The following is a 26,929-nucleotide window of genomic DNA, read 5'->3' as shown; positions in this document are numbered from 1 at the left end:
TGAATTCCATTTCAGATTTGTTCAGTTTAAGATCACGGGACATTCAGTTGAATGTGTTTTTATAGACGTTTAGAGTTAGCGAGATGGAGGATGGGTATGTGAACTTGGCAGCTTCTGTGGATAACTGGTAACTGCATTCATCTGAGAGGATAATAACAAGGCGGGGAAAGAGGAGAGACAGGTATCCCCCGAGAGAGGAAGAAGGCAGAAGGAAGAGAGCACAGATGCCAGCACAGTGTCGTTGAGAGCAGAGGAGGGGAGAATTTTTAGGAGGTGGGATGGCGAGCAGAGGTGTGACAGAGATAAAAAGCGGACCGAGTGAAACAGACCATTGGGTTCTGTGACTGGCTTGGAGACGGCAGTCTCAGTGCGGTGATGTGGGTGGACGCCTGATTTCAGGAGATTAAAGGGTGTGTGTTAACAAGGAGATAGATTTGGCCAGTGACGAAAGTTGGGAGTAAAAAGAAGGAAGAAGCGTGTGGTAGGTGAAGGGGAGGCTGGGTGGGGGAACAGGTGACTTGGAAGAGGGACGGGGAGGTGGAGAGCACCGCAGTCGGCACGAGATGTGTGTAGCTGGGCGGGCAGAGGAGCAGAGCTGTTCTCAGGGAAATGGATACGAATAATTCAGCTGGGGGGAAAGCGGGACTCCTGAGGGATGAGGAGTTCATTCCAGTCCTTGGTTTTGGTGACAGTGATTTATGGAAGGAGGATTATGTGTGTGTGCGCGTGTGGATGTATCTTACAGAAACTAAATGTGTGTGTTTTGCTGTTTTTCAGCACTTTTCCTATCACCTTTGGTATCAATAAAATTAGGACACTAGATCATTTGAAATCATCAGTATTGCAAAATATCCTGTTTCATGAGTCATAGTTCACCTAAAATTGAGCTCATATTAAGAAAATAAATTTAACAGCGTCTTATCTGTTTGTCTTATGTTTTGGTTTACGGCATGGATTTCTAAATAGTTGGAACTGGAAACAGCCGTTCACTGTGTTTGAGAATCAGGTCAGATTTGAAGAGAGACGGGGTGGAGCAAGGCGGAAGAGAGCCCTGGCCTGAGCGTCACTTGCCCCCCTCCCCGGTGGCCTTGGATAACCTTTGTTTTCTCCCGTGACATGAGGCTCACTTCTCTCCCAAATGCAGTTACTTGGTGGTGTTTTAAGAGTGATTGCAAACAATAAATTCCTGTATTGGAAATTAGACGTAATGTATCAGGCTTGTATTCTCTCCAATTTTTAGGTAAAAAATGGAGTGTTATGTTTATTTTCTCATAAGAATTTAAATTAAATTAAATATGAAACCAAATCAAAGACAAAGTATTCAGAATTCTGTAGGTTAAATGTCAGGTCAGACTCAGCATATGGGGTTGTTAACTGTTATATGAATCCTCTCTGTTTTAAATGTTTTGTAAGAAAAATAGTTTTGAAAGCTCCTTGGATTTTAGTTTTAGTCATTTCCCATGTGTTCTGTGACCAGAGTTAAATGATTTCTGTTACTCCCTTGGCAGTCATGTTACCTTTTAATGTTTTACGTTAACAGTGTTGTTTAAAATCTTTGTAGACTTTATATTCGGACACGATTCCAGAAGATGCCTTTCCTGGGAAGTTGATCATGCAGGTCTCTGCTACAGATGCAGATATCCGTTCCAATGCTGAAATTACTTACACATTATTTGGTCCAGGTGCAGAAAAATTCAAACTAAATCCAGACACAGGTAAAGGTAGAGTTTGGGGCAAAACTGATTGTGTTCCAACAAAGTCACACATGGGTGGTTTTGGATCACATGGAAAATTTGAAATGACAGTTTGTTCTTGTAAAATTTACTCTCCTGCTACAAAAATGGCATCTTTTAGAAAGGTAAACAGCAATTCAGTGTGTAAAATTTGGAGTGAGGTAAAAAATTAACAACAATCACCTACTTGAACCGAGGATTTAAAATTTATGTTTTTTATATCACCTTTTTTTTTAAAAAAACTCAGAAGTTAAAGTATGTCTCAAACTTTCTGCTTTATCCATTTTATATATAGTTTGTTTTCTTGAATTTGTGACCATAAATTTATAATTTAGCTTATTCATTAAAATGATGAGTGGTATTTTACTTTAAACCTCTAGGATTGTTTTTCTCTTTCAATTTATATTTTGTTAAAATTGGGGGTCAAGTAACAGTTTTCTATTAAGCTCCCCCCAAATTAATTATAAACATGTGAATCTAATTTTTGAGTCAATTTAAAAATATTTTCGATTTGGTAAATTGGCAGCTATTTTGCTTTTTGGCATTGTATATAATGCGAGAGGTCCTGGCCTGGAGATATTTATGGCTTAGAGCTAGCACCTGGCAGGGTTTGAAAACCTCCCTCTCGGAGGGCTCCCACAGCTGTTGACTCTGTCACTAATAAAATTGTTCTCCAAAGGAAGGCTGTTATTCAGATTTTATAAATGTAAGAGAAAAGGGGAAGAAAGATGTGCTCTTGCAGTCACATCTTAAATTTCAAGTGAGCCCATTTATTTTTGTTTTTAGGTGAACTGAAAACATTAGCCCCCCTTGATCGCGAGGACCAGGCAACATATAATCTTCTGGTCAAGGCCACAGATGGAGGGGGAAGATTCTGTCAAGCTGATATTGTGCTCACGTTAGAGGATGTGAATGATAACGCCCCCGAATTCTCTGCTGATCCTTACACCATCACCGTGTTTGAAAACACAGAGCCTGGCACGCTCCTGACAAGGGTACAGGCCACGGATGTGGATGCAGGTATCGCCCAGATGATGCTTTTGCCTTCAAACTATGCACTGTGACCGGAGGAGCCTATTTTAAAACACTGTTCCACATTCAGCCCCTTTAATGTACCCTAGCTCATGCATGTTGAATAACTCACCATTGTCATGTTACCCTTAAAAATTGTGTTAGCATTAAAAATGGAATGAAATCTTCAGAATAATGAACTCATTTTTAATGAATATTTGAAGTCTCAAAATTGTGCCCAGTGAACTTACTGTTGTAAAGTATCTGTGGTACCCCTAAAATTCTGCTTCGTGATGAGATAAACTGATTTTTATGTCCCATTGAATTAATTAGTGAAGTGTTATTTTTGTGAATGAAGCATTAGTGACAGATTTAGTAGGAACATAACAGAAGCAAACGGTATATTGTTATAGTTTTACAGACCTTTCCAATTTTTTATAGAGAAAATAAGACTCTAAGATATATATTCATAGCATTTTGATAGCAGAGAATAAAAATAACTTCTTCAGTCATTCTAATACTGAAGAATCTGAAGAATACCAAAAATGTTGCTTTTCAAATAAATCTTTGTTACTGAAGCTAAATGATAAATAGGCTTTATTTTTAAAGATCTGCTGGCTGTTAGAGCGTAAGTTCCTATATAACATAGTCTTAAAAAGCCAGATGACTATGAAATTATATTTGTTTTAACTCAGCAAATTGCTCATTTTAAAGTTTACATTTTTAAGGTCATAGTCATAAGAATTTTAAAATAATGTATATTGGCATTTTCCCTTTTTCATATGTATGCTGGATTAAAAAAAAAATAATTTGTTTACGTTTCTTGAAGTAAAACATTCTGACATGATGTCATGTCTTGACAGGACTGAATCGGAAGGTATCCTACTCACTGATTAACTCTGCTGATGGACAGTTCTCCATTAATGAATTATCTGGAATCATTCAGTTAGAAAAGCCTTTGGATAGAGAACTGCAGGCAGTATACACTCTAACTTTGAAAGCCGTAGATCATGGTTTGCCAAGAAGGTTGACAGCTACCGGCACTGTTGTTGTATCCGTTTTGGATATAAATGACAACCCACCCGTGTTTGAATACCGTGAATATGGTGCCACAGTGTCTGAGGATGTTCTCATTGGAACAGAAGTTCTTCAAGTGTATGCAGCAAGTAGGGACATTGAAGCAAATGCAGAAATCACCTACTCGATAATAAGTGGAAACGAACATGGGAAATTCAGCATAGATTCTAAAACAGGTAACCTACCATGCAAACGAGAGGAAGCCCTTTATTCTGCCAAAAAAGGCTAGATTGCTCAGCACTTTACCTGGTACAAAAACAGGTCGTACATTGTCAATAGATACTCTAAAAAGAGAAGACTCAAGTTTTCTTTGTGTTGTTATCATACGTGGGATTCAGAGTGGTTTAGAAGACTTTAAACTATAGTTCTACATAATAAAATACATTTCTGGCTTACCCATTATAACTATAAGCAAATTAACTTTAAATAGAAAATGAAAGCATCATACTCTAGTAATTTAGTAAAGATATAAGATGTCGTAAATCAGTAAAGGTAAAGAATTGAAGATGGTAGAAGATTTTGCGGAATGGCTCCTTTTTATGGCCCACGTGGATCTCATGTGAAGTAGCTTCTCAGGTGAAACAGCAGTTTCGACCTCTTTGATCTTAGTTTCGATAGGGGACATCTGATAATTCATTAAATTGATCTCTTCATTATGCCAGTTATAGACAACCGTTGAAGTACTTGGACTGAGTCACTTACTGAGTGACTGCCAACAAGGTCAGAAGTCATTGGCGCTATTGACTCTGGCTGCATAAATACTTTTTGTAGTCTTGTTAATCTGTCATCTAAAATAGCTGTAAGTAAATTGCTTTGTAAAAAATTGCTCCATTCCAACTGTATTTAATTGTATGTGACTTTCAGATGAAGGGTAGGTGTGTGATGATGCTGTTTTAAAATGTATTTTTAGCACATATCATAAAATTGTTATTTTTAGGACTCTCTATGTAGGGTAGACTGTAAGGAAGTTAAAAGGAAAGACGTTAAAGGAATTATTAAATAAAAAAAGGATTTTTAAAAAATGACGGGATATAAATAGTTATTCTGGAGATTTTTTAAAAGGATGTACATTTCTGTAAAAGAAAAAGTATGAGAAGGAAAAGGAAACGAAAAGCCAAAGAACAGAATTTTTGTGTTTTCTATTTCATTAAAGTCTGTAGTAAACTATCATTAAAAAGAGATAAGAAAGGTTATCATTTTTATAGCAGGGGGATGTAAGGAGTACTGACCAGGAAAGCAATTCACATATCACAAAGAGTATCAGGAAAGTAATTAAGAGAAATAAATAAGGTTCCAAGGATGGGCAAATTCATGTTTTAATTGTTGAATTAAGAAATTAGAAACCATACATAAATGGTAAGTAAACTGTTGAACTGAAAATTTTAGTCATAGGAGGAGAATGTGGTGGCACTTTAAAGCATCGGAAGTAATTTTGATTTTCTATTCAGGGGCCATATTTATCATTGAGAATCTGGACTATGAAAGCTCTCATGAGTATTACCTGACTGTAGAAGCCACTGATGGGGGCACACCTTCATTGAGCGACGTTGCAACTGTGAACATCAATGTAACAGACATCAATGACAATACCCCAGTGTTCAGCCAAGACACCTACACGGCAGTGATCAGTGAAGATGCTGTTCTTGAGCAGTCTGTCATTACGGTGCGTATCTTTTCCCCTACAGTTTTCTTCTGGGTCTTTGCAAGAATTTTTAGTGAGATTGATTCAGTTTTTGTTATGGCCTTACTTGAAAATATTGATAATTTGAAGATAGGGAAATGTCTTTTGCTGGCCTGTTCAGTGACCGGCTCTATTATAAATGGCTGCCTTAACACAGCTAGCTGTTGAGATCAGAAATGTGCTTAGTGGACTTGCGTGCCTCCCTCATCTGTCTCCTAAACCAGAGTGTGATATTTTCTAGGTCATGGCAGATGATGCCGATGGACCTTCAAACAGCCACATCCACTATTCAATTATAGACGGCAATCAGGGAAGTCCATTTACAATCGACCCTGCCAGGGGAGAAGTGAAGGTGACCAAACTTCTAGACCGGGAAACAGTAAGTGGAAAAATCTGACGTAGCTTGTTTGCAGATTATCAGCTCAGTAGATGGACGCGCCTTGTATTCACCTCTGCCGACATTTTGGGAAGTGTTAAAAGGGGAGAACCAGCCTTGTTCTCAGTAAGTGACAAGCAAGATACAAACACTTGAAAAGCAGTTGTAGTATGAAGATCTCCAGAATATGTGATGTGTTTCATACTAATGTGAAGTTTGGATAATAAGTTTGTATTCAGGACGAAGTTACTGTTGGCACCAGTGTTTTGAGATGCTTCATGGAGCTAGAAGCTGGGTTTTAAATAATAGCAGAGATTCAGGAAACCATAGTGTTGAGAGGAGGGAATTCCCTGTGAGGAACTGGGGGAACAAGGATGGAGGAAGGAAGACATGGGGTGTATTTAGGTGATTCTGTTCAGTTGTGTTGGAGTAGAGTGATCGTACAAACAGGTGAGGGAGGAAAGATGATGAAGAGATTTAGGAACAGATGACAGGCCACAGACAAAACCAGGACCGTAGGTTCAGGCTGGCACTGCAGGCATTAGGTGATTACTGACGCTGTGAGCCCAGGTGTAACAGCACAGGAGATGGTTTCTGAAAACCAGTCCTGCAGCAGGTCTAAGTGTTATCCAGAGGTGGGAGGAGCAGTGACAGTTAATCAGTTATGAAACAACAAGAGCCCAAATTGGGAAAGTAGCAATGACGAGTGAATGACAAGACAAATGCGGAAACTTTTTTCTTAAACATCTTTATTGAAGTATAATTGCTTCACAATGGTGTGTTAGTTTCTGCTTTATAACAAAGTGAATCAGCTATACATATACATATATCCCCATATCTCCTCCCTCCCGCATCTCCCCGGAAACTTTGTAGAGGAAAAATTAGGGGCCACAGAGCTCAGCTATGGCCCTCCAGAGAAAGCAGAGGTGGCAGATGACTCGACGTGTCTCAGTCTTGCTGAGTAGTGACTGGGTAGTGCCATTAAAGACGAGTAGGAGGTCACAGGGCGTAAACTCAGCACTGGGAGAGGTGCTTGAATGTAGTTTTCAGTATGCTGATTTGTAGAGGAAAGTGGCACATTCAAGTAAAATTATTCAGCCAGTATTCAGAGATTTTAGTCAAACTTAAGAGACTTGAAAGCTGGAAGTACAGATATGGCACATGCCTCTGAAGATAATTATGGAAGTGATCTGAGGTATTGAGATAAAAGTGAGTGAATAAGGAGAGAGGCAAGCCCTCCCTCCCTTTATCCATCCGTCCGTCCATCCATCCACTTAGTCATCTGCTCTCACAGACAGGAGGGGAGCTGCCTCAGAGGTAATGAAGTGAAACAGCCTTGGTTTGGGGAATTGGAAGGGCATCGATGATAATAAAGACTGTAATTTCAGAAGAATAGTGGGTAAATCGAAGATGAGAGGAATTTGGGGAGATAGTGCTGAGATATTTCATCAGAGTCCATTCTTTAATTCCTTTTCTGACCTGTTATTTTTGAGCGGGGACTTTCCGAGAGGTTAGGAAGCATGACTGTTATGCTTAGGATTGCAGTACTGCTGGGCAGAACAAAACTTAGTATTTTTGACTGAAACGCTTCTCAGATCCTTTAGTATACTCACGTCCATTATGAGATAGCAAAAGAGAGTCTCCCAAGCTACGTCGCCCTCTTTTTGTCGGAGCGTCTCTCAGGACTGACATTCTGCAGCACGTCCTCTGGGGTTCAGCCAGCTTCCTGGCCTCTTCACTGCTCATTCTGGAAGAGAGAGCTTAAAAGAAACTGTCCTGGAAGAGAGGCCACCTCACTTAATTCACCTTCTTTTTCAGGAAGTCCCGAAGAGAGGATCTTGGGAGATCTAGACAGTTGACTACAATCCAAGAGTGACATGGATGGGGAGGGTGAGGGGAGTGCTGAGAGGCCTCGAGGCGAGAGGCAGCTTGCTGTCTGTCTGCTTCTGGCTCAGAGTCACGCTGGGGCCGGAGGGAAAGTTGCCTTCCCCGCCACTAGTAAAGCAGCAGCCTTCAACATGTGGGGTGTTTTCTCTCCTCATTTGTATTACTTTTCTGTCTTAATTTCTGTTAATAGAGCTGCAGGCTTTCAAAGTTAGAACAGTTTAACGGAACAAGTACGTTTCTGAGAAGCATTGGAGAGTCTCATCCCTATTAGTAACTTTTTCTGTTGAGCCAGATACATTACATTTTACAGATGAGTTGTTTGTAGGCTAGGGAATTGCCCGCCTGCAGGACACGGGGAGCGGCAGGCCCTCAGATCCGCCCCTCCAGTAATTAGAAGTACGCTTCAGGCTGAACCCTGCGCTTGGGCCTTGTGGAAGTGGACACGCTTCTCTTTATCTTCTCCCCGAAAAGATTTCAGGTTACACGCTCACCGTGCAGGCCTCGGACAACGGCAGTCCACCCAGAGTCACCACGACCACTGTGAACATAGACGTGTCTGATGTCAACGACAACGCCCCCGTCTTCTCCAGGGGCAACTACAGCCTGATCATCCAGGTGATCCTGGGCCCAAGCCTCACTGAACGCACCCCTGTTGAAATAAGCTCTTTTGTTGGCCTCAGTGGTTCGTTTGAAGTATCTTTCTTTTCCAAAGACTACTTTTGAGAAAAATGGGAACAGTGACATTACAGGGGTCTCTATCAATACTAAAAGATGAGCATTTCCAAGATGCTGTCATCTCTTCTTTTTGTGCTTTGATGTTTAAGATATTCTCGCTAGCTTGATTGTTAACCTTATCTCCTGCCCTTGCGTTTCCTCCTTGCCCCTCTTGCCCTCCCTCCTCCCTCCCACTCCTCCTCCAAACACCTCCCCTTCCTCACCCCTCCTGGCACCCCTCCCTCACTCCCCCCACACCTTTCTTCTCACATGCCCCCTCCCCTCCAGCCCCCTCCTTTCCCTCCCTCTCCTCCCTCCCCTCCTTCCCATCACCACCCCCCTCCTCTCTCCTTCCAAGTGGAGCAGTAGTGTCTCTGTTTTCTGTAAATTTCATGTTATAGAAAACTTGCATATGAGAGGGGGTTTTGTTGAAAGTTGTGTGGTTCTCTTACTCTTGCAGGAAAATAAGCCCGTGGGGTTCAGCGTGCTGCAGCTGGCGGTGACGGACAGGGACTCCTCCCACAATGGCCCCCCCTTCTTCTTCAGCATTGTGAGTGGAAACAAGGGGGGGGCGTTTGAAGTCAACCAGCAGGGAGCCCTCCTGACGGCAGCTGCCATAAATAGGAAAGTGAAAGATCATTACTTACTGCACATTAAGGTATTACAGTCTTTCTTTATGATTTTGTTGTGGGCTCATGGAGAAGAGCTGCTTTGGTGGTTATCTTGTCCTGTGTAAACAGCTTACATTGCATGAGAAGACAAAACTGAATTAGAATTACAGTCTTTTTCTGGTTTTCTGGTCAGACCTTCATCTTTATCCCATGGCACTTCGTGGGGGGCTTATTTATTCATTGGGTTACTTTATCATAGACATTGGTAGAGCTAAATTTCAACGTAAATTAGTGAAAGGGCTAGAAAGAAGTATTTATCCTGTCCCTTGATAACACTTCTCACGTGGAGAACTAATATCTAACAATTGATAATATTTTAGAGCTTGAACAATGTAAATATATTTTTATTAAGAAGTTGTAAACGACGACATAGATGAAGGTGGTTTTTTTTTTCCCTTTTCTCATAGGTAGCAGATAATGGAAAGCCTCAGTTGTCATCTTTGACATACATTGACATTAGAGTCATTGAAGAGAGCATCTATCCTCCTGCAATTTTGCCACTAGAGATTTTCATTACTGCTTTTGGAGAGGAGTACTCAGGGGGTGTCATTGGGAAGATCCACGCGACAGACCAAGACGTGTATGACACGTTAACCTACAGCCTCGATCCCCAAATGGGCAGCCTCTTCTCTGTCTCCAGCACGGGGGGCAAGCTGATAGCCCACAAGAAGCTGGACGTAGGGCAGTACCTCCTCAACGTCAGTGTAACGGACGGGAAATTTACCACCGCAGCTGACGTCACAGTGCACATCAGACAAGTGACGCAGGAGATGTTGAACCAGACCATGGCCGTCCGCTTTGCCAACCTCACCCCAGAAGAGTTCGTTGGTGACTATTGGCGCAACTTCCAGCGAGCTTTGCGGAACATCCTGGGCGTGAGGAGGAACGACATTCAGATCGTTAGCTTGCAGCCCTCCGAACCTCATCCGCATCTGGACATCTTGCTTTTTGTAGAGAAATCAGGTAGCGCCCAGGTCTCAACAAAACAACTTCTGCACAAGATTAATTCTTCCGTGACGGATATTGAGGAGATCATTGGTGTGAGGATATTGGACGTGTTCCAGAAGCTCTGTGCAGGGCTGGATTGCCCCTGGAGATTCTGTGACGAAAAGGTGTCCGTGGATGAAAGTGCGATGTCAACGCACAGCACGGCCAGACTGAGCTTTGTGACCCCGCGCCACCGTAGGACAGCTGTGTGTCTCTGCACAGGTAACACACATAACGCACGTGGAAGTAGGCGGTGCAGGTCATTTCATGTACAGCCTTTGAAGGCTATACATCAAAGATCGTTTTCTTGAAATTCCTATTAATTAGCTCGCCCCCCTGCCCTTTTTTTTTTTTTTTAAACAAAGGGGGAAAATGCCCACTTGTCCATCATGGATGTGAAGACAGTCCGTGCCCTGAAGGATCTGAATGTATCACTGATCCCAGAGAGGAGACATACACCTGCGTCTGTCCAGGTGGCAAGTTTGGCCAGTGCCCAGGTGAGAGGTTCAATAATTAAGAGTACTTTTATTTAAAAAAGTAACTTTCAGAGTTTCTTATTTTCTTCTTTGTTGGAGTTGAAAAGTATTGTAAAGTATGTTTATTATAACAAGTCAGACGTAGAGGCAAATAAAGAATAAAGGAGTAGCTTTTTCTTCCTGTTGAACTCCTCCCGAGTTAATAGTTCGATGCTCCTCCTCTCTCATCAGAGCTCATATAAACATACAGTCCCATATGTACAGATTTATTACCCTTTTCCTTTCACATCTTTTTTTTTTGTTTTAAAGAAACTAAGGAGTGATTACATCTAACACAGTCCTCTTTTCCTCTGTTATGAGCATCTTGCCAAGTCCTAATGCTTGTTAATAGTTGTACAGCATTTTGTAGCATGGCTATACCATCATTTATTCAGCATGGTGCTTACGTGTAGAGATTCAGTGTACGTTCTCCTATGTTACAAGAAGAATCCTTAAATGCGTATCCTTACATATTGGCGCTTTCATTTCTGTACAGCAGATTGTAAAACTAGGACTTACTGTGTCAAAGGTGAACTACACTTTTAATTTTTAGATACACCATTATGTTAGTTTCCCAAAAGTTGTACCAGTTCCTGTTTCTTCCAGTCATGTGTGAAGGTCTCATTCCCCATTCCTTTGCTAATATTGAAGGTTTTCAATTAAAAAACAAATCCCCCCATCTAATAAGCATGAAATGATATCTAATTATTTTAATTGCCATTTCTCTGGCTACTTGTGAAAGTAGTCTTTTCATTTGTTCATTGCCTGTTAGCACTTCCTCTTCTGTGACTGGCCCGTTCCTATTATTTGCTTGATTATCTGGATTATTTTTCTGTTTCTTATCTGTAATGTCTGGAGCTCTGGAGCTCTTTGTGTATTTTGAGCAGTAACATCTGCGTAACGCTGTCTGTATGTTATTGATCTTTTGATTTAATTTTTATTTTGTCACTTCTGCATAATTTTACAAAACAGTTTTCATCTCTGGATTGATATTATTTTCATCCTTTTTGTAGAATGGGAATTGTTTTATGTCTTGCTTGAGAAGGTTTCCCAAACCACCTTCAGGCTATGTATTTTCCTAAACTGCTTTCTAATAATTTTATAATGGATATTTCATAGTTAGATCTTTTATTATCTTAGAATTCATTTCTCTGTGATACAGTAGTCTAACTTTTTCTCTGCAAATGGAGATCCAGTTGTGCTGTGCTGTTTATTAAACAAGTAGACATTTCCCATTGAATTGCGTTTTGTAATGTCATAATCATAGATCCAAAACTTGAATTAGTCAGGGCGGGAGTGTGGGGACACACTTATAAAAATACTTAAACTTGATTCTGATTTATTTTTTCCTCTTTGTGATTCACAGGGAGTTCATCCGTAACATTTACTGGAAACAGCTTCGTGAAATATCGCCTAGTGGAGAATGAAAACAAGTTAGAGATGAAGCTGACCATGAGGCTGCGAACCTACTCCACCCACGCGGTCGTCATGTACGCCCGCGGGACGGACTACAGCATCTTGGAGGTGAGCGCTGGTGCATATTTGTACCTCAGACTGTGGGAGACTTTAAAAATATGAATTCCATTTTATGTTCAGATTGTCCATTGTTTAAAAGAATAAGCAAAATGAAATGGTTGAGTTATTCATTTAAATGGTTCATTGATACTTACACGTAAGTTTTGTAGAATGAAAAGCTCTTTTTGCTCTGCGGTGACATAGACATTTACTTCTGTTTTTTTACAAACATTTTTAGGTACCTGTGACTGTTACATTCAAACTCTAAGTGATATTACACCTTAGTAATATTATAGGGATTTTATAGAAAGGTCGTACATATGATTGAAGTGATAATTAGCTTGCCTACTTTTTTTTTTTTTTTTTTTAGCATGATTCATTTTTGATTTCTGATAAAAGCTGATGCTATTTTTGGCTGTTCAGTACAGTTAATTATTAGTCACACGACGCCTTTAGGATACGCAGTTGAAATTTGATATCCTTGAAAGGTCCATTTTTATTATCTGTACAATGAACAGACGAGCGTGTGTTCTGTAGTACTTAAACGCGAGGGCTTACTTCCTTCCTTCAGTCACCAAACATGATCCGAGACTATGTGTGAAGACTCCGTGAGAGTAACATGAACAGTGATTGTTTCTGTCATAGATCCACAACGGAAGACTGCAGTACAAATTCGACTGTGGAAGCGGCCCAGGCATCGTCTCTGTCCAGAGCATCCAGGTCAACGATGGGCTGTGGCACGCGGTGTCTCTTGAAGTGAATGGAAACTACGCCAGGTTGGTTCTAGACCAGGTCCACACCGCATCAGGCACAGCCCCGGGGACGCTGAAAACCCTCAACCTGGATGGCCATGTGTTTTTTGGTGGCCACATCCGTCAGCAGGGCTCACGGCATGGAAGAAGCCCCCAGACTGGCAGTGGTTTCAGGGGTTGTATGGACTCCATTTATCTGAACGGGCAGGAACTCCCTTTAAATAACAAACCAAGGAGCTACGCACGCGTTGAAGAATCGGTGGACGTGTCTCCTGGGTGCTTGCTAACAGCTACGGAAGACTGCTCGAGCAGCCCTTGCCAGAACGGAGGCGCCTGCCACCCCTCACCCACTGGAGGTAAGCTTCACAGGGGAGCCTTCTTTAAACGTTACCCGCGTAGGCGCTTGAGGGGACGTTCCCCCTGTATTTCTGCTCTTCCTCTTTTTATTCAGTCAGTTTTGTCAGCTCCTGCAGCCAGCATAGTAGCATACGTGGTGCTCTAGCGGAGCGGGATTTTGAAGGCACCCCAGCAGCGGCTGGAGGGGGCAGTTTCTCTCCCGCTGAGCTGCGGCCGCGCTGCTTCGTGTTTCCAAACACGTCTCATCCTGCACCAGTAGCCACAGGAAACCACTGCTGACCTCGAACTCCTCTCCGGCCACACGGACACTGACCCGGGGGTTAGAACTGGTTCCACGTAGTTCTTCTTGAGGCCTCCTTTTATCCAGTGGCCCAGCAAGGGGACTGCTAGCCTTGCTCGCTCTAGGTGGGAGTAGGAGTGGTTTTCCAGAAGCCCTTGGACCCCTCGTAAATTATGGTGAACTAGAGCTGGTTATGAGTTCTCTCTTCACTTCTTTGTGTTTTGGTGATACCAGCAGTAGACAACTTTTTACCCAGAGGGAATGGGAATTTTACTAGGTCTTACAGGTCTTAGAGAGCTAAATCTTCACCTAAACTTAAAAGTAAAAACGAATATACTGAGACTTATTTTTTGAGCTACTGAATGATAGGACTTTTTGTTCCCTTTTGCTGATTTAGGTTATTACTGCAAATGCAGTCCCTTGTACATAGGGACCTATTGTGAGGTGGGCGTCAACCCGTGTTCCTCCAACCCCTGCCTGTACGGTGGCACCTGCATTGTGGACAATGGAGACTTCCTTTGTCAATGTAGAGGATTATATACTGGTCAGAGGTATGTAGATTTTTCTTAGCTTTCATAGTTAATTTTAACATTAACGTTTCTAATGTGATCATGTGTGTAAAATACATTCATTTGTTACCGTTTTGCTGTATTTGTTTACAGTAGGAGTATTAGGTTTATGTTTATTTTTTCCTTGTTCTTTAGGTGCCAGCTTAGTCCCTACTGCGAAGATGAACCCTGTAAAAATGGTGGAACATGTTTTGACAGTTTGGATGGTGCTGTCTGTCAGTGTGACTCAGGTTTTAGGGGAGAAAGGTAACTGGCTTCTTTCAAGATTTGTATTTGCACCTCTCTATAGTTTCCCAGTGATCAGCAGATGCAACAAGACTTCATTAATTTGGACTATGTTGCTTCAGGATTTGAATTCAGAGCTCATAATGGCTCCTTGTATAATTTATCTTTTCATTCTTTAAGAAAATACTGAGCAAATGAATATAATATTATAATGCTTGAAATATTATATGCTTTAAATATATAATGGTTCTATACTTTAAAAACATTATTTATGAACAAAGAATGTATGGGTGCTTGCAGAAGTAACTGCAGAATGAGTAAGACTGTATTTTTTAAAGCAGACACCCATGGAGTTGTTACCTATCTATGAGAGTGATGACATTTTTTCATCATTTATGTAGCATCTAAAATCTTTTTCCACTCTCTCAGTATCTTCTGTGAGCCTTCCATAATCCTGAGAGGTGATAGTTATTTTCCAGGTGAAGAAAACGAGGCACTAAGGTGCCTGTTGTTGACCTTGAAAGAAGTGGCTTTTAGTTCCAGATGCCATTTCACCTTAGTTTTTAAACCAAATTGGTGAAGTCTTACTCAGTGCTTGTTACTTGTAAGTGCCTAGTGCTGTACATGTAGAAAAGCCTTCACCATCATATCAGTCTTGTTAGAAGGCTTGAAGCACGACCTGCCTGCAGAGATTCACATAAGGTTTTGCTCTACTAGTGGTTGTGGTCTTGAACTTTGCCATCAGTCACATGGTTTTCATTTGTGAGTCTACTTTAATTCTAGACAATACTCAATATATTTAACAAAAATATCTCAGTAGTCAAAATTTTAATGCTAGGTGAGTACAGGGGATGTTAAGCAGATACATTTTGTCAAAAGAGGAAGGGTTAGACGTGGCAGGCGGATCTGCGCAGGTGCAGAATATGCCCGTTTGGGAAGGCGGGCGGCCGGGCGGCGGGGGTGAGGGGATTGCATGCGGCCGAGTCCGTAAGGGTGAGGGTCTGAGGGAGATTTTCAACAGGGAGAAGCATATAAAAACAGAAGACAGACTTGTCTAGCCTTTTTACATGCTTTATGGAACTGTCATTTTTCCAAACAGGAACATTTTCTGAGAAATTTAACCTAGTCTCTTGAAATACATTTATCATGCACATTCTAAATTTCTGGATCAGAAATCAAGACAAACTGAGGTTTAGCCTATGAGTTTGATTTAGTAAACTGTTGAATCCTTAGAAAACTGGCAGTTAAAGATTGACTTGGCATAATGTTTATCTCCCAAATGTACAGAGTACGGAATCAAATGATTCATTACTCCACGAAAGGTTTTTTGTGTACTTATTGCTGTCAGTAGTGTATTTTTGGGTGTCATACATTTGGTTCTGTTTTGGGTGGATCTTATTAAGGAGGAATTAGCCGTTAGTCTCTAACAGTCATAGGCCTGGCGCGTTCTGGCTCCTGTTGCAAAGGCCTCTCCTCAATCTGGGCTGTCTTGGCAGGTGTCAGAGTGACATTGACGAATGTGCTGGCAACCCCTGCCGAAATGGGGCCCTTTGTGAGAACACACACGGCTCCTACCACTGTAACTGCAGCCGTGAGTACAGAGGAAGGCACTGTGAGGACGTCACCCCGAACCAGTACGTGTCAACCCCCTGGGACATCGGCCTGGCTGAGGGGATCGGCATCGTGGTTTTCATAGCGGGCATCTTTCTACTGGTGCTGCTGTTTGTCTTCTGCCGCAAGATGATCAGTCGAAAGAAGAAACACCAGCCCAAACCTGAGGACAAGCACTTGGGACCCAGCGCAGCTTTCTTGCAAAGACCGTATTTTGACTCAAAGCTAAATAAGAACATGTACTCCGACGTACCACCCCAGGTGCCTGTCCGTCCTATCTCCTACACTCCAAGCATTCCAAGCGACTCTAGAAACAACCTTGACCGAAACTCCTTCGAAGGATCGGCTATACCCGAGCACCCCGAATTCAGCACCTTTAACCCCGAGTCTGTGCACGGACACCGGAAAGCCGTGGCCGTCTGCAGCGTGGCCCCAAACCTGCCTCCGCCGCCTCCTTCAAACTCTCCTTCTGACAGCGACTCAATCCAGAAGCCGAACTGGGACTTCGACTATGATAGTAAGAACGACTTTGTAAATCTTGATAAAATGTAGCTGAGCGATGGACAGAGAGATTACAAGTTCTGCCAGAGCTTCTGGTGGTTCAGATCAAACTGCAGAGTCTTTGTTAGTGGTGAATGTGCTCAGACTCTGTAGAGCTCTGGGACGACTGGAAAGCTTTTCCTGATGCCCCAGCCCTGGCTGAGCACTGTGGCTGCGATGTCATTTTAATTTAGGAATTGAATCTAGTCGTGTTCCAGTTAATCTGGAAAGATCATTTTATCTTTGTAATTGATGTGTGTTCTCAACTATAATTTAGAGGGACTTTTATGACAAAAAAATTGGGAGGGCATTTGCGTAGTAGGATTTTTTTTCTAACGTGGCCAGAGGAAGTGACAGTATTTAAGTGGCCTGACATATATTTGATGCTTTGAAAAAAGCTATAGGTACCATTTTCAAATAAAATTTTAATTCCCCAGGTTGTCTAATGGTATCCACTGGCAGGTTTTTTGCGAATTTCTATTCTGTGAGTCTGCAAGCTATACTTGTAGGTTTTTGGTTTTGTTTTCCAGATGTTTCTGGTTTTTTCTTTTGATGTTCTTTCACTAAACAAATCCCAGGCAGTCTGTGGGTCACGCTCGCTTTGCGTCAGGATACAGCAGGGAAGAAAGCAGAGTCTCTGCCTTCATGGAGTGTAATGGTTTGTCTGTCGTCTCCTCCTCTTAGCTAAAGTCGTGGATCTTGATCCTTGTCTCTCCAAGAAACCGCTGGAGGAGAAGCCCTCTCACGCGTACAGTGCCCGGGAGAGCCTGTGTGAAGTGCAGTCCCTGAGCTCGTTCCAGTCGGAGTCGTGTGACGACAACGGTGAGTGAACGCGCATCTGAGATGCTCGGGTTCCCCTGCTCGCCGTCCACAGCCCCGCTCACGCGACGCAGCACAATAATGTAGACGCACCCGGTGCCCCTGGTTTGGTTGCACATGGTCTTCACATTTCACTTCGGACCACAGTTAGACAGTACCTTGGACAGCCTTGCATGAACTTCCAACCAGGGAAAATGTTTAAAATGTTTAAAATGTTCTTAGTGCTTAGGTATTGGCACTGTAGCAACTGATCAGTAATAAGGAAGAAAATATAATTAATTGAAAGATAATGTCTGTCTGATTGGTTAATTTCACTTTGACCTTTTTCCACAACAGTGACTACTATAGAAGTTATGTGGATTTTTTAAAAACCCTTGTAACAGCTTCCTTGAGCATAGCCCGCGCACACACATGCTTACACCCTCACAGCCCTAAGAGGAGAAGCCGTAGTCTGAAACATGCAACCTCAGCAGCACCTGCGTATTACAAGGTTTTATTTGTCTCTTCCCCCAACTCCCCTGCGGCCTCAGCTCCCATTTGGATCAGAGCATACTGACTGAGAGCACAGTTTCAGAGATTGCTAGTAAGTTTGATTATATTTCTAATGAAGAAGGCTTGACGGTGGGATCATTGATGCCAGTTTTGTTTACCTGAGGGTAAATCGCATTGATAACCAGCTTTACCATATGAGCACATACCAGTAGAGAAAACTGTCAATATTCAGAAATACAAAAAAGTGAGTTTTTAGTGGAAATTTTTGAATGTCAGAATTAGTAATTTTTTTGTGTGAAAATGCCATGTGTAAACTGAATTGTTTGTGAATCCAGAGTAAATAGCCCATAATACACTGAAGAGGCCTTTCTAAACTAAGGATGGCCATAAGTACGTTCCATTCATTCCTGAATCACTTTAAGCATGTTATATATGATATCAAGGTACACCTGTGTTTATTATCTAGTGATGAAGTATATGGACATAACTCTGCTTATTAAACCAACAACAAAGTAGAATTCTTTCTTTCATTAGGTTTAATTCTAAAACATTAGAGTTGCTGATTTATGTAATAATTTATATCTTTGTCCTTAAATGCTCTTCGTAAACCTCAGAATTTTGTCAGCATTTTCTTTCTTTTCCTAGTTTTTTTCACTGAAACATCATTCTTAATACTCTTAAATAGCTTTAATAAGCTCTGGTCAAATTAGTTATGAAAATTAATTGCCAGATAATACAATGTGGGAAAAAATACATTTTCCAGGAGTGTCTGTATTTTAATCTTTATCATAATTTTAATCATTATCAGTCATAAAGTTAAAGTCTATATTAAGAGTGTATTTAAATTGTATTTTTAGTTTTCTAAGGCTGTTGTAATAGATTACATAGTGGCTTAAGACAAGATAAATTTGTAACAGTTCTGTAGTTTAGAAATCTGATGCTTGTCTCAGTAGGCTAAATTTAAGATGTCAGCAGGGTTGTCTCCTTTCTGGAGACTCTAGGGGAGAATCCCTTTCCTGCACCTTTTCCAGCTTCTAGAGGCTGCCCCCGTTCCTTGGCTCATGGCTTAACTCTTCCATCCCTCAAAGACAACAGCAGTGCACCTCCTGGCCGTTCTGCTCTAGTCACAGCTCCCTCCAGCCACAGCTGGGAAAGTTGCTCCCCGTTTAAGAACCCTTGTGATTACATTGGGCCTGCACAGATAATAGAGGAAAATCCATTCATCTCAGGATCTTCAACTTAATCATATTAGCAAAGTCTCTTTTGCCGAGGATAGTAACATATTCACAGGTTCCCAGGATTAGGATGTGTACATCTTTGAGGGCCATCCTTCTGCCTATCACATGCATACTTATTTATTTTGGCATAGATGCTTGAAAACAATTGAAAGGGAAAACAAATGAAAGGGAATTTACACAGGAAACAGCCAGGAAGACAGTCTGCATTTCTCTGCTGTATGTTGGCTCACCAGCTGTTAACTCGTCTGCAAAAAGACAAGAAAATTGGGGTGGGAGTACGTAGAACAGAGACAAAGCCGTTTTTATTTTTATATTGCATATTTTACCTTATTATGTAGCTCTTAATTTCTTTTCCTGGGAAGAATATGAGTTTATTAAATGGACCCAGAAAATTGGCTTAGCAAGTATTTGCCTCTTTGAATATGAAATCTTTTGCCTATGGGATGTATAAAATAAGGATTGTTTTGTCATAACTTGATTCATAATTGTAATTGTGACACAAATTTATGGCTAAAAATTTTTTTCCTAAATTACAGTATCATATGGTTACTCTGTTCCTTTGATTAATAATAACAAATATATAGCTTGATTAGAAAAATCTCTGAGACATATAAGGAACAGAGTGCAAGGGTCATACATAATTATATTATATAGCTATGTTAAAATAGTCACATTTTTAAAACTATGAGGTAGAAATTATATAATATAAAGAAATGCTGTTTAATGCACTGTCTCCTGACTAACTGAAGATTTTCCTAATGTACTTCTTCTGTACCTTTTTACAAGCTTCCATAGTGACTGTAATACACCTTGTCAATGCCGTAGTTGACACGGTGACTAAAGAAGGTATAGTCGTGCGTGTGCTCAGTGTTTGTGTGACAGTCCCTGTAGTTGTGTGCTTTTGCCTACTGTAGTGTTGTACAAAGTCCTTATGTTATGCTTCTGAGGAGGTTGAATACTTTTATTTGTGCAGGTGTGTACATTAATAATCCAGATATATTGCAAAATTGTTATATATGTGTGTCTGTAGTCTTTGTTACTTTTTGCCATTTACAGTGAATTTACACAGATGCCAGAAGTCACCTGTAGGGTCTTGGACAGCTGCCTTTACATGGCACAATATTAAGAAGTTAGAAGTAATTCTATCTAAAAAAAATTTTAATATAAAAAATTCTCTTCATATGAATAGGAGTAAAACTAAATAACACACAGCTTTTATAATTAACTATAACTGACTCTTCCTTTTTGGATTTTCCCTGAGATATGGTCAAGGAAAATTATAGAACATGATAAGAAGGTATATTTTTATATTTGGTTGAGTGAAAATCATTGAATAGGAAGCTTTATCTGGTCAAAATTATAGGAAATACCTGCCTTAAATTATTTTAAATTAAATTAACCCTTTATTATACACTAAAATTCAGGTAATCACATGCAAACTGCACAGGCATTTTCAAACTATAAGTCAGATCACCGTAGAGCTTGTGAAAACCCTAATTGTTAGGCCCCAGCACCAAGGTTTCTGATTGAGGAGGTCTGGATGTGGCCCTGAGAATTTGCATTTCCAACCAGCCCCCAGTTAATTCTGGTGTTACTGGTCTAAGGATCGCACTTTGAGAACTCCTGGCATAGACCACCAAGAGTACATAAAGCTTAGGGGATCCTTTTTGCTAGGACATATGTGTTGCCAAGATTTAGGTGAGAGAAGGATGGTTTCAAGCCAAGTTTGATGGGATGGGGCAGGAGTGAGGTTTCCGTGTTTACTAATTACAGTTACTGATGAGCCTTACACTTACTTTCCTAAGAAGTACCATGTCTTTGCTTGGTGAGTCAGAAGGTGATCTATATTTTGTCTACTGAATTTTAGTTTTCCCATGATGAAATTCTAATATTTTAAATATTGACAGTTTAAAGAAGCAAAATTTGAATGGTTCTTTCATTACAATCTCTTTCATTGAAAAATATTTTGGGCATATTAAATATTAATTGAGTTTAAAATTGAAAGCTAGTTTAAATTTAAGAATTATTGAATGCCTATTTAGTAACAAAAATTGTCAATCCTCTTTTTAAAAAGAAACTACTACATTTTTAGCAGGCTTTTTAGAATAATTCTATAGATACATGTTAGCTAAATACTGGCTTATTCATGTTTTAGAATCACCACAGTTTTTTCAGTTTTTTATTTAAATTCCTAGAAGAGAACCGTCAAATCTTCTTTGTTCCAAATTATTTTATCACAAGGATTTTTCAAGAACATCATTGAATGCACAGAAAGCATTGGCCTTGTTTAGAAAGTCACTAATCACCATGATTCTTACTTCCACAATAATAAGAATCATGATGATCGCCAACAGTTAGTGCTTGACCTACATTATCTGATTTAATCCTCCAAATAAGTAAGGGATTTCCACCCCCATTTCAAAGATAAGAGCCTGAAGCTTAGCCAGGGTAAGCAACCTGCCCAGGGTCATATGATTCACACTGACTCTCTCTGTTCCATGCTGGAGTTCCGCATGCAAAACGAGGACCCTGAAAGAGCAAGTGGATGGGTGGGCTCAGGGTTACAGGCAGCTAAGGTGTCTCCAAGGAAAGGTGGACAACGTAGGTATAAAATCGTATTCAAAATGGGCAAGGTTTGGAGAGAGTTTCTCTTGGCTGTTCATAAGTGTCTAAGTGCATTCATGGTTTCTCTGAATTTAATGGCCATGTGAAGGCCTTGCTGTGCTGGAAAGTATGTGTCTCTTGTGTCACTGTGGCTTTTGTATTTGGGTTATCACCTAAGGGACCTGATGTGACCGAGCCTTTCATAATATTTCTCAGTAACATGAGGGTATCATTTAAATTCCTTACCAGTTTACATTTTATTAGAGCCTATAGACTTTCAGTTACTCCTAACAAAATTTTGTGTTTTCAGGATTAGCTTGCCAGAAACAAGGGAAAGAAAGTAAAATCCTGAGTTTCCAGGCACAGTCCCTACTTCGTCATCACTCATCTTTTCCCTCCACTCCCACGTCCCATTTTATTTGTGCTACACAAATTTCTCACCATTTGGAATTTTCATAGATAATGGCTTAGAGGCATGGTACATGGCTGACTGGGCCTTTATAAACAGTTTATATTGTGTTATGTACTTATCTTTATTGCCTTTTCAGCCGTCCTTCTCTTTTAATTACAAATGTTTTCTTTTCTCTCTACTCTGCAACCAAAAGAGTCTTTTGCTGCTCCTGACCTCAGCAAATCAAGAGGTGACTTATGCATGCCAGTTGTTCACTGATAATTCACTAAAACAAATTGGCGGAGGTTCGACCCAGTGCTGACTTGCTTCATGTGTTTGCGCAGTAACTAGTGCATAGTTGTTTGTGCCCTGCATTCTAAACGCGACTGCCTCACCTTCGCCCGTCTGCCAAAGGATTTCAAAAATCCTGGGGGCGGGGGGGACTACCCCCAAATTGGGAGGGTTTTTTAAAATAATTATACTTTTATAATATATAGTTGAAAATGATCCTTAGTCCTTTTTAAAGTAACAAAAATTGTAGTTTATCAAAAATTGTGTTACATTTTTCAATGTTTAATTGCATTTTGTTTGATTTGGAGGCATGCTTTGATATGTCACTGTATTAATATAGTTCATTGTTTTTCTTAGGGCTAATGAAAAATAGTACTATTTTTAATATTAAACTTATAATGTTATTATAAAGGAAATTTATTTTTTAAATTTTAGCATGCTAAAGATTGCTTTTATTTAAAGGCTCACATTAATTAGTATTTTTTTTTTAACGACAAGTAGTGCAGATCAAGTGACATTTAATATTTTACTAAATAGAGACTTCTTTCTGAAAGGACAAAATTTCTTTACCAATGTCCTAAGACTGAACTAATACTCTTCTTTCTAAAGAGCAGTGGGTTCTACATTACAAGAGGAAAGCTGAAAGGATGATTGGAATCGTTTGAAGAGAAGTGCATGTATCTAGATGCTAGCATCCTGCTTCTGTTAAAACTTCCATTTCTTTATGTAAGCGCCTAACACTTGAGTGTTAGGCGCTTTCATAAAACTGTAAGTCCACATTTTAGGAGCAGAGCCTAATTCATAGAGGTTCTCAAAAGTGCTTCGGGATGGGAGGATGTCTTCAAAGCAGAGACCAAGGGTTTCCAGAATGTTGATCCTCTGTGCGTGGGAATGCCTTTGCACCTGTGTGTGTTGCATACACTGAGCCCTTTTTCCATGGCACACACTCTTGGGAGGAAAACACGTTGAAATCTGTTTTCTTTTCTACCAAGGGTATCACTGGGACACATCAGATTGGATGCCAAGTGTTCCTCTGCCAGATATACAAGAGTTCCCCAATTATGAGATGATTGATGAGCAGACGCCCCTGTACTCAGCAGATCCGAACGCCATCGATACAGACTATTACCCTGGAGGCTACGACATCGAGAGCGACTTCCCACCCCCGCCAGAGGACTTCCCCGTGCCTGAGGAGCTGCCACCCTTACCTCCAGAATTCAGTGACCAGTTTGAATCCATACACCCTCCCAGAGACATGCCCGCTGCAGGGAGCCTGGGCTCTTCATCGAGAAGCCGGCAGAGGTTCAACTTGAATCAGTATCTGCCCAATTTCTATCCTGCCGATATGTCTGAACCTCAAAAGGCAGGCCCTGGTGAGAACAGTGCTCGCAGAGAACCCTACGCCCCTTACCCTCCAGGATATCAGAGGAGCTTTGACGCCTCCGCTGTAGAGAACATGCCCGTGTCCGTGTACGCCTCCACAGCTTCCTGCTCTGACGTGTCCGCGTGCTGTGAAGCCGAGTCTGAGGTCATGATGAGTGACTACGAGAGTGGGGATGACGGCCACTTCGAAGAGGTGACGATCCCTCCACTCGATTCTCAACAGCATACGGAGGTCTGACGCTCAGACTCCCCCCGAAGTGCCTGAACCGTAATGAACCTAGAGATTCTGTCGGTGATCTCCTGCATTGTTCTTTGCAGCAGTGCTTAAGCGCTTTTTTCGGCGAGCTGAAACGGGCATGGCTGCACTGAACCCCGCGCCTTGTGACCTGGTAGCCATTTCCAGCGTCCTGACCTTCTGTCTTTGGGTGAGGTTTACGTCAGCTGTGCCGTTTCTGAGCATCTTTTTGTATTTACATTTGTCTGTGTTAAAATAATGAAACGAAAATCAGTCCTACTATCTTGTTAGCATGATTCATGTATTTATATAGATTTGATTATTTTAATTTTCCTGTCTTTTTTTTTTTGTAAATTTTATGTACAGATTTGATTTTTTCATAGTTTTAACTAGATTTTCAAGATACTTTGTGCATTTGTTTTTGACCGAATTTTGGTGGTGTTAGTGTCATTACCTAGCACCCTGATTTTTTAATATAACCAGGGTTTCACTCTGTGTCCTTTTCAACTGAAGTATGACATTTCGTTAATACATTTCAGTATAATCATTCATTTCTATCTGTATATAGGATGAGGACAGATCCCGTACATGGACATGTCTTAAATGGGTTGCTGTATTTTAGAATTATAAAGATTTTTCATTATTGGAAAGTGTAATGGGGACCTTCTGCAGACTGTTTAGAACCAAAACCACCATGACACAGTTTTTATAGTGTCTGTATATTTGTGATGCAATGGTCTTGTAAAGGTTTTTACTGAAAACTACCATTAGCCAGTCTTTCTTACTGACAATAAATTATTAATAAAATACTTTAGCTTTACTGCCTGTTCTTCCTCCGTATTTATACTCCTGTTCAGGATTCAGTTAATGAATTGAGAAAGAAGGATTGGATGGACGGATAGATAGAAGGATGGATATAGCTTTTTTCGGCTTAAATATGAAGAGTTTCTTTGCAGTTGCCAAAACTAGACTGTACTTACAGATGTTGCCACTAGGTGGCAGTATATAGCTACATGATACTGCTCAAAACTATAGGTATAGAGGCAAACAGCACTTTTATATAATAAGTATTTTCTAACTAAAACTTCAAGAAAACTTTTCTTATGCATTTTTTATTTTATTGCTATTTCTTGGCGATAATTGCAACGCATCTATGGTTTTATCCTATGATTTATATCAAAAACAAAGCATTTTATGAAGTATTCTATCTTTCTGTTGTCAAAGAACACACACTTCTGTAGGATTTAACGTGAAACTCAGAAGCTATCTTCCATGTGTATTTATAGTCAAAATCATCTCTCCATCCCACAAATATTTGTTCAGTACAGACCATGTGCCAGCCACTGTGATAGGAATTACACAGAATCAAGCGTTCTTAGAACTTTGCAAAGACACAGTTTCCCTTTAGGTAAAATGCCTTCGTTATTTTATTAAACGATATATATACAGAGTTTAAACATCAAAGAGAGCTAAAATACGTATAACCAAAAACAGCAAACTCAGGCACTCTGCTATAACCACTTACAACTCTTTAAGCCGTTTTCTCATTTTTCCTTTCAGATTTTTAAGTGTATGTATTGTTACTTCTTGAGTCACTAATTTTAGGAATTGCAGAAGATCATGTAACCTGTAAACCTCCATTGCTCTTATTATCCTCCCCTTAGTTACACCTTACTTTTTGGTTTAATTCACACATAGTGTTTTCATTGTTTTGATGATGTAAATATTCACCACAGAACTAAGTAATATGTGATGTTTATTTCCATTTACTTTGCAACTTTCTCATTTTCTTAATTGCCTTAATTTTTCTTTTACTTATTTTTTAGAATTTGTGACTATTTTATTAGTTTATTCAAAAAAATCTTTTTGGTCACTTAGTATTGTTCTGTATGGACAAAAATTCTCTGTCTCCTTGGATTTTACATGGGGGGAAGGTAGGTGGCAGGGGGAGGTGGTGAATCAATAAGATATTACATAGCAGAGTATGGAGTGATGAGTGCTGAGGAGAAAAATTGGTATTGGGGAAGGAAAGTGATGGCGTGGATGGGGGATGGGAGGTGAAAACTGAAGACCTCAATGGCAAGCTGGCATTTGAATAAACACCTGAAGTTGATAAGGGAGAATGAGGCCATGGGGCCACCTGGTGCACCAGCATTCCTGGCAGAAGAGCTAGTATAAAGGCCCCAAGGTTAAGAAGGTTGAAGAAAAGAGGGGAAAAAGTGTGGCCTCTCATGGATTTATAAAGTGCCTCTTAGGACATGGTGAAAACTAGTAGATGACCATTGCTGTTATCTATAGGTCTTTTACTTCAAGAATCTATTTCTCCAGAGGAGGGACTTTGCACTTCCAGCTTGAGAAATACTGTTGCTCTTATTTTAAAGTTGGCTGGATGGGAAGACTGGCGGTTTTATCATGCACGTAGTCCCCCAGCTATCATTTCTGGGAACATTCCTCCTCCCTCCTCTTTGCCTCTTGTCACCGAGTCTGCTCAAGACGGAGCTGAAAGACGCGTCTGTGTACAACTGAAACAGCCAGTACCCCTGGTACTCACCCCGTTGTCACCCACTTTCCAGTGAGAAATCATTGTAGGCTGCATGAGCTCTCCAGGCTGTGAGGTCTGATTCCTCCTCTGCTAAGGCATGATTTATCACTCCCCGCACCATCCATCTTCATACACCATAGTGTGGTTTATAGTTAATACCTCTTTACTTGCATTGAAAATGAGGCTGCTTTTTAACTTTTTCCCCCTTTCCCTGTTTTGGATTTTCAAGAGAAGAAATAGAATGCTCTGCCACCTTAAACTGGAAGTCTGGAATACGCTCTTAACCATTGATTCCCAGTGTCTAGAACATTAGTATGTTAGTTTCCTATTGCTCCACAAATTACAAGAAATGTGGTGGCTTAAAATAACTCCCGTTTGTTAGCCCCAGTTCTGCAGGTCAGAAGCCCAGCATGGCATGGCCAGGTTCTCTGCT

General features: G+C 40.6%; 1 protein-coding gene across 5 annotated transcripts in view; it reads left to right on the top strand.

Annotated features, from left to right (window-relative positions):
- Positions 1–24,774, top strand: part of FAT1 (FAT atypical cadherin 1) — a 125,331-nt gene extending 100,557 nt beyond the window's left edge. The window contains exons 12-29 of one of the 5 annotated variants that reach the window (XR_005018206.1): positions 1,562–1,715; positions 2,520–2,753; positions 3,608–3,997; positions 5,270–5,484; positions 5,744–5,881; positions 8,237–8,380; positions 8,940–9,137; positions 9,558–10,359; positions 10,503–10,634; positions 12,019–12,176; positions 12,813–13,275; positions 13,954–14,107; positions 14,261–14,371; positions 15,847–16,478; positions 17,186–17,323; positions 17,851–17,903; positions 22,260–22,295; positions 23,329–24,774. Coding sequence is in view for 3 of the 5 variants with exons in the window: in XM_036838841.1 (XP_036694736.1) it covers positions 1,562–1,715; positions 2,520–2,753; positions 3,608–3,997; positions 5,270–5,484; positions 5,744–5,881; positions 8,237–8,380; positions 8,940–9,137; positions 9,558–10,359; positions 10,503–10,634; positions 12,019–12,176; positions 12,813–13,275; positions 13,954–14,107; positions 14,261–14,371; positions 15,847–16,478; positions 17,186–17,323; positions 19,837–19,896; positions 22,260–22,295; positions 23,329–23,957 (4,788 nt within the window). In the remaining 2 variants the exon portion in view is untranslated. Of the gene's footprint in view, positions 1–1,561; positions 1,716–2,519; positions 2,754–3,607; positions 3,998–5,269; positions 5,485–5,743; positions 5,882–8,236; positions 8,381–8,939; positions 9,138–9,557; positions 10,360–10,502; positions 10,635–12,018; positions 12,177–12,812; positions 13,276–13,953; positions 14,108–14,260; positions 14,372–15,846; positions 16,479–17,185; positions 17,324–17,850; positions 17,904–19,836; positions 19,897–22,259; positions 22,296–23,328 lie in introns of those variants that run through there. The other 4 variants (XR_005018207.1, XM_036838841.1, XM_036838842.1 and 1 more) reach the window with 4 other exon arrangements.
- Positions 24,775–26,929: the final 2,155 nt, after the last annotated feature.

The sequence above is a fragment of the Balaenoptera musculus genome, chromosome 21 (genome assembly GCF_009873245.2).
Source record: "Balaenoptera musculus isolate JJ_BM4_2016_0621 chromosome 21, mBalMus1.pri.v3, whole genome shotgun sequence".
In the NCBI taxonomy this organism is placed as follows: Eukaryota; Metazoa; Chordata; class Mammalia; order Artiodactyla; family Balaenopteridae; genus Balaenoptera; species Balaenoptera musculus.
Note: the sequence above shows the minus strand (reverse complement) of the source record. Positions and strands in the feature narration are given on the sequence as shown.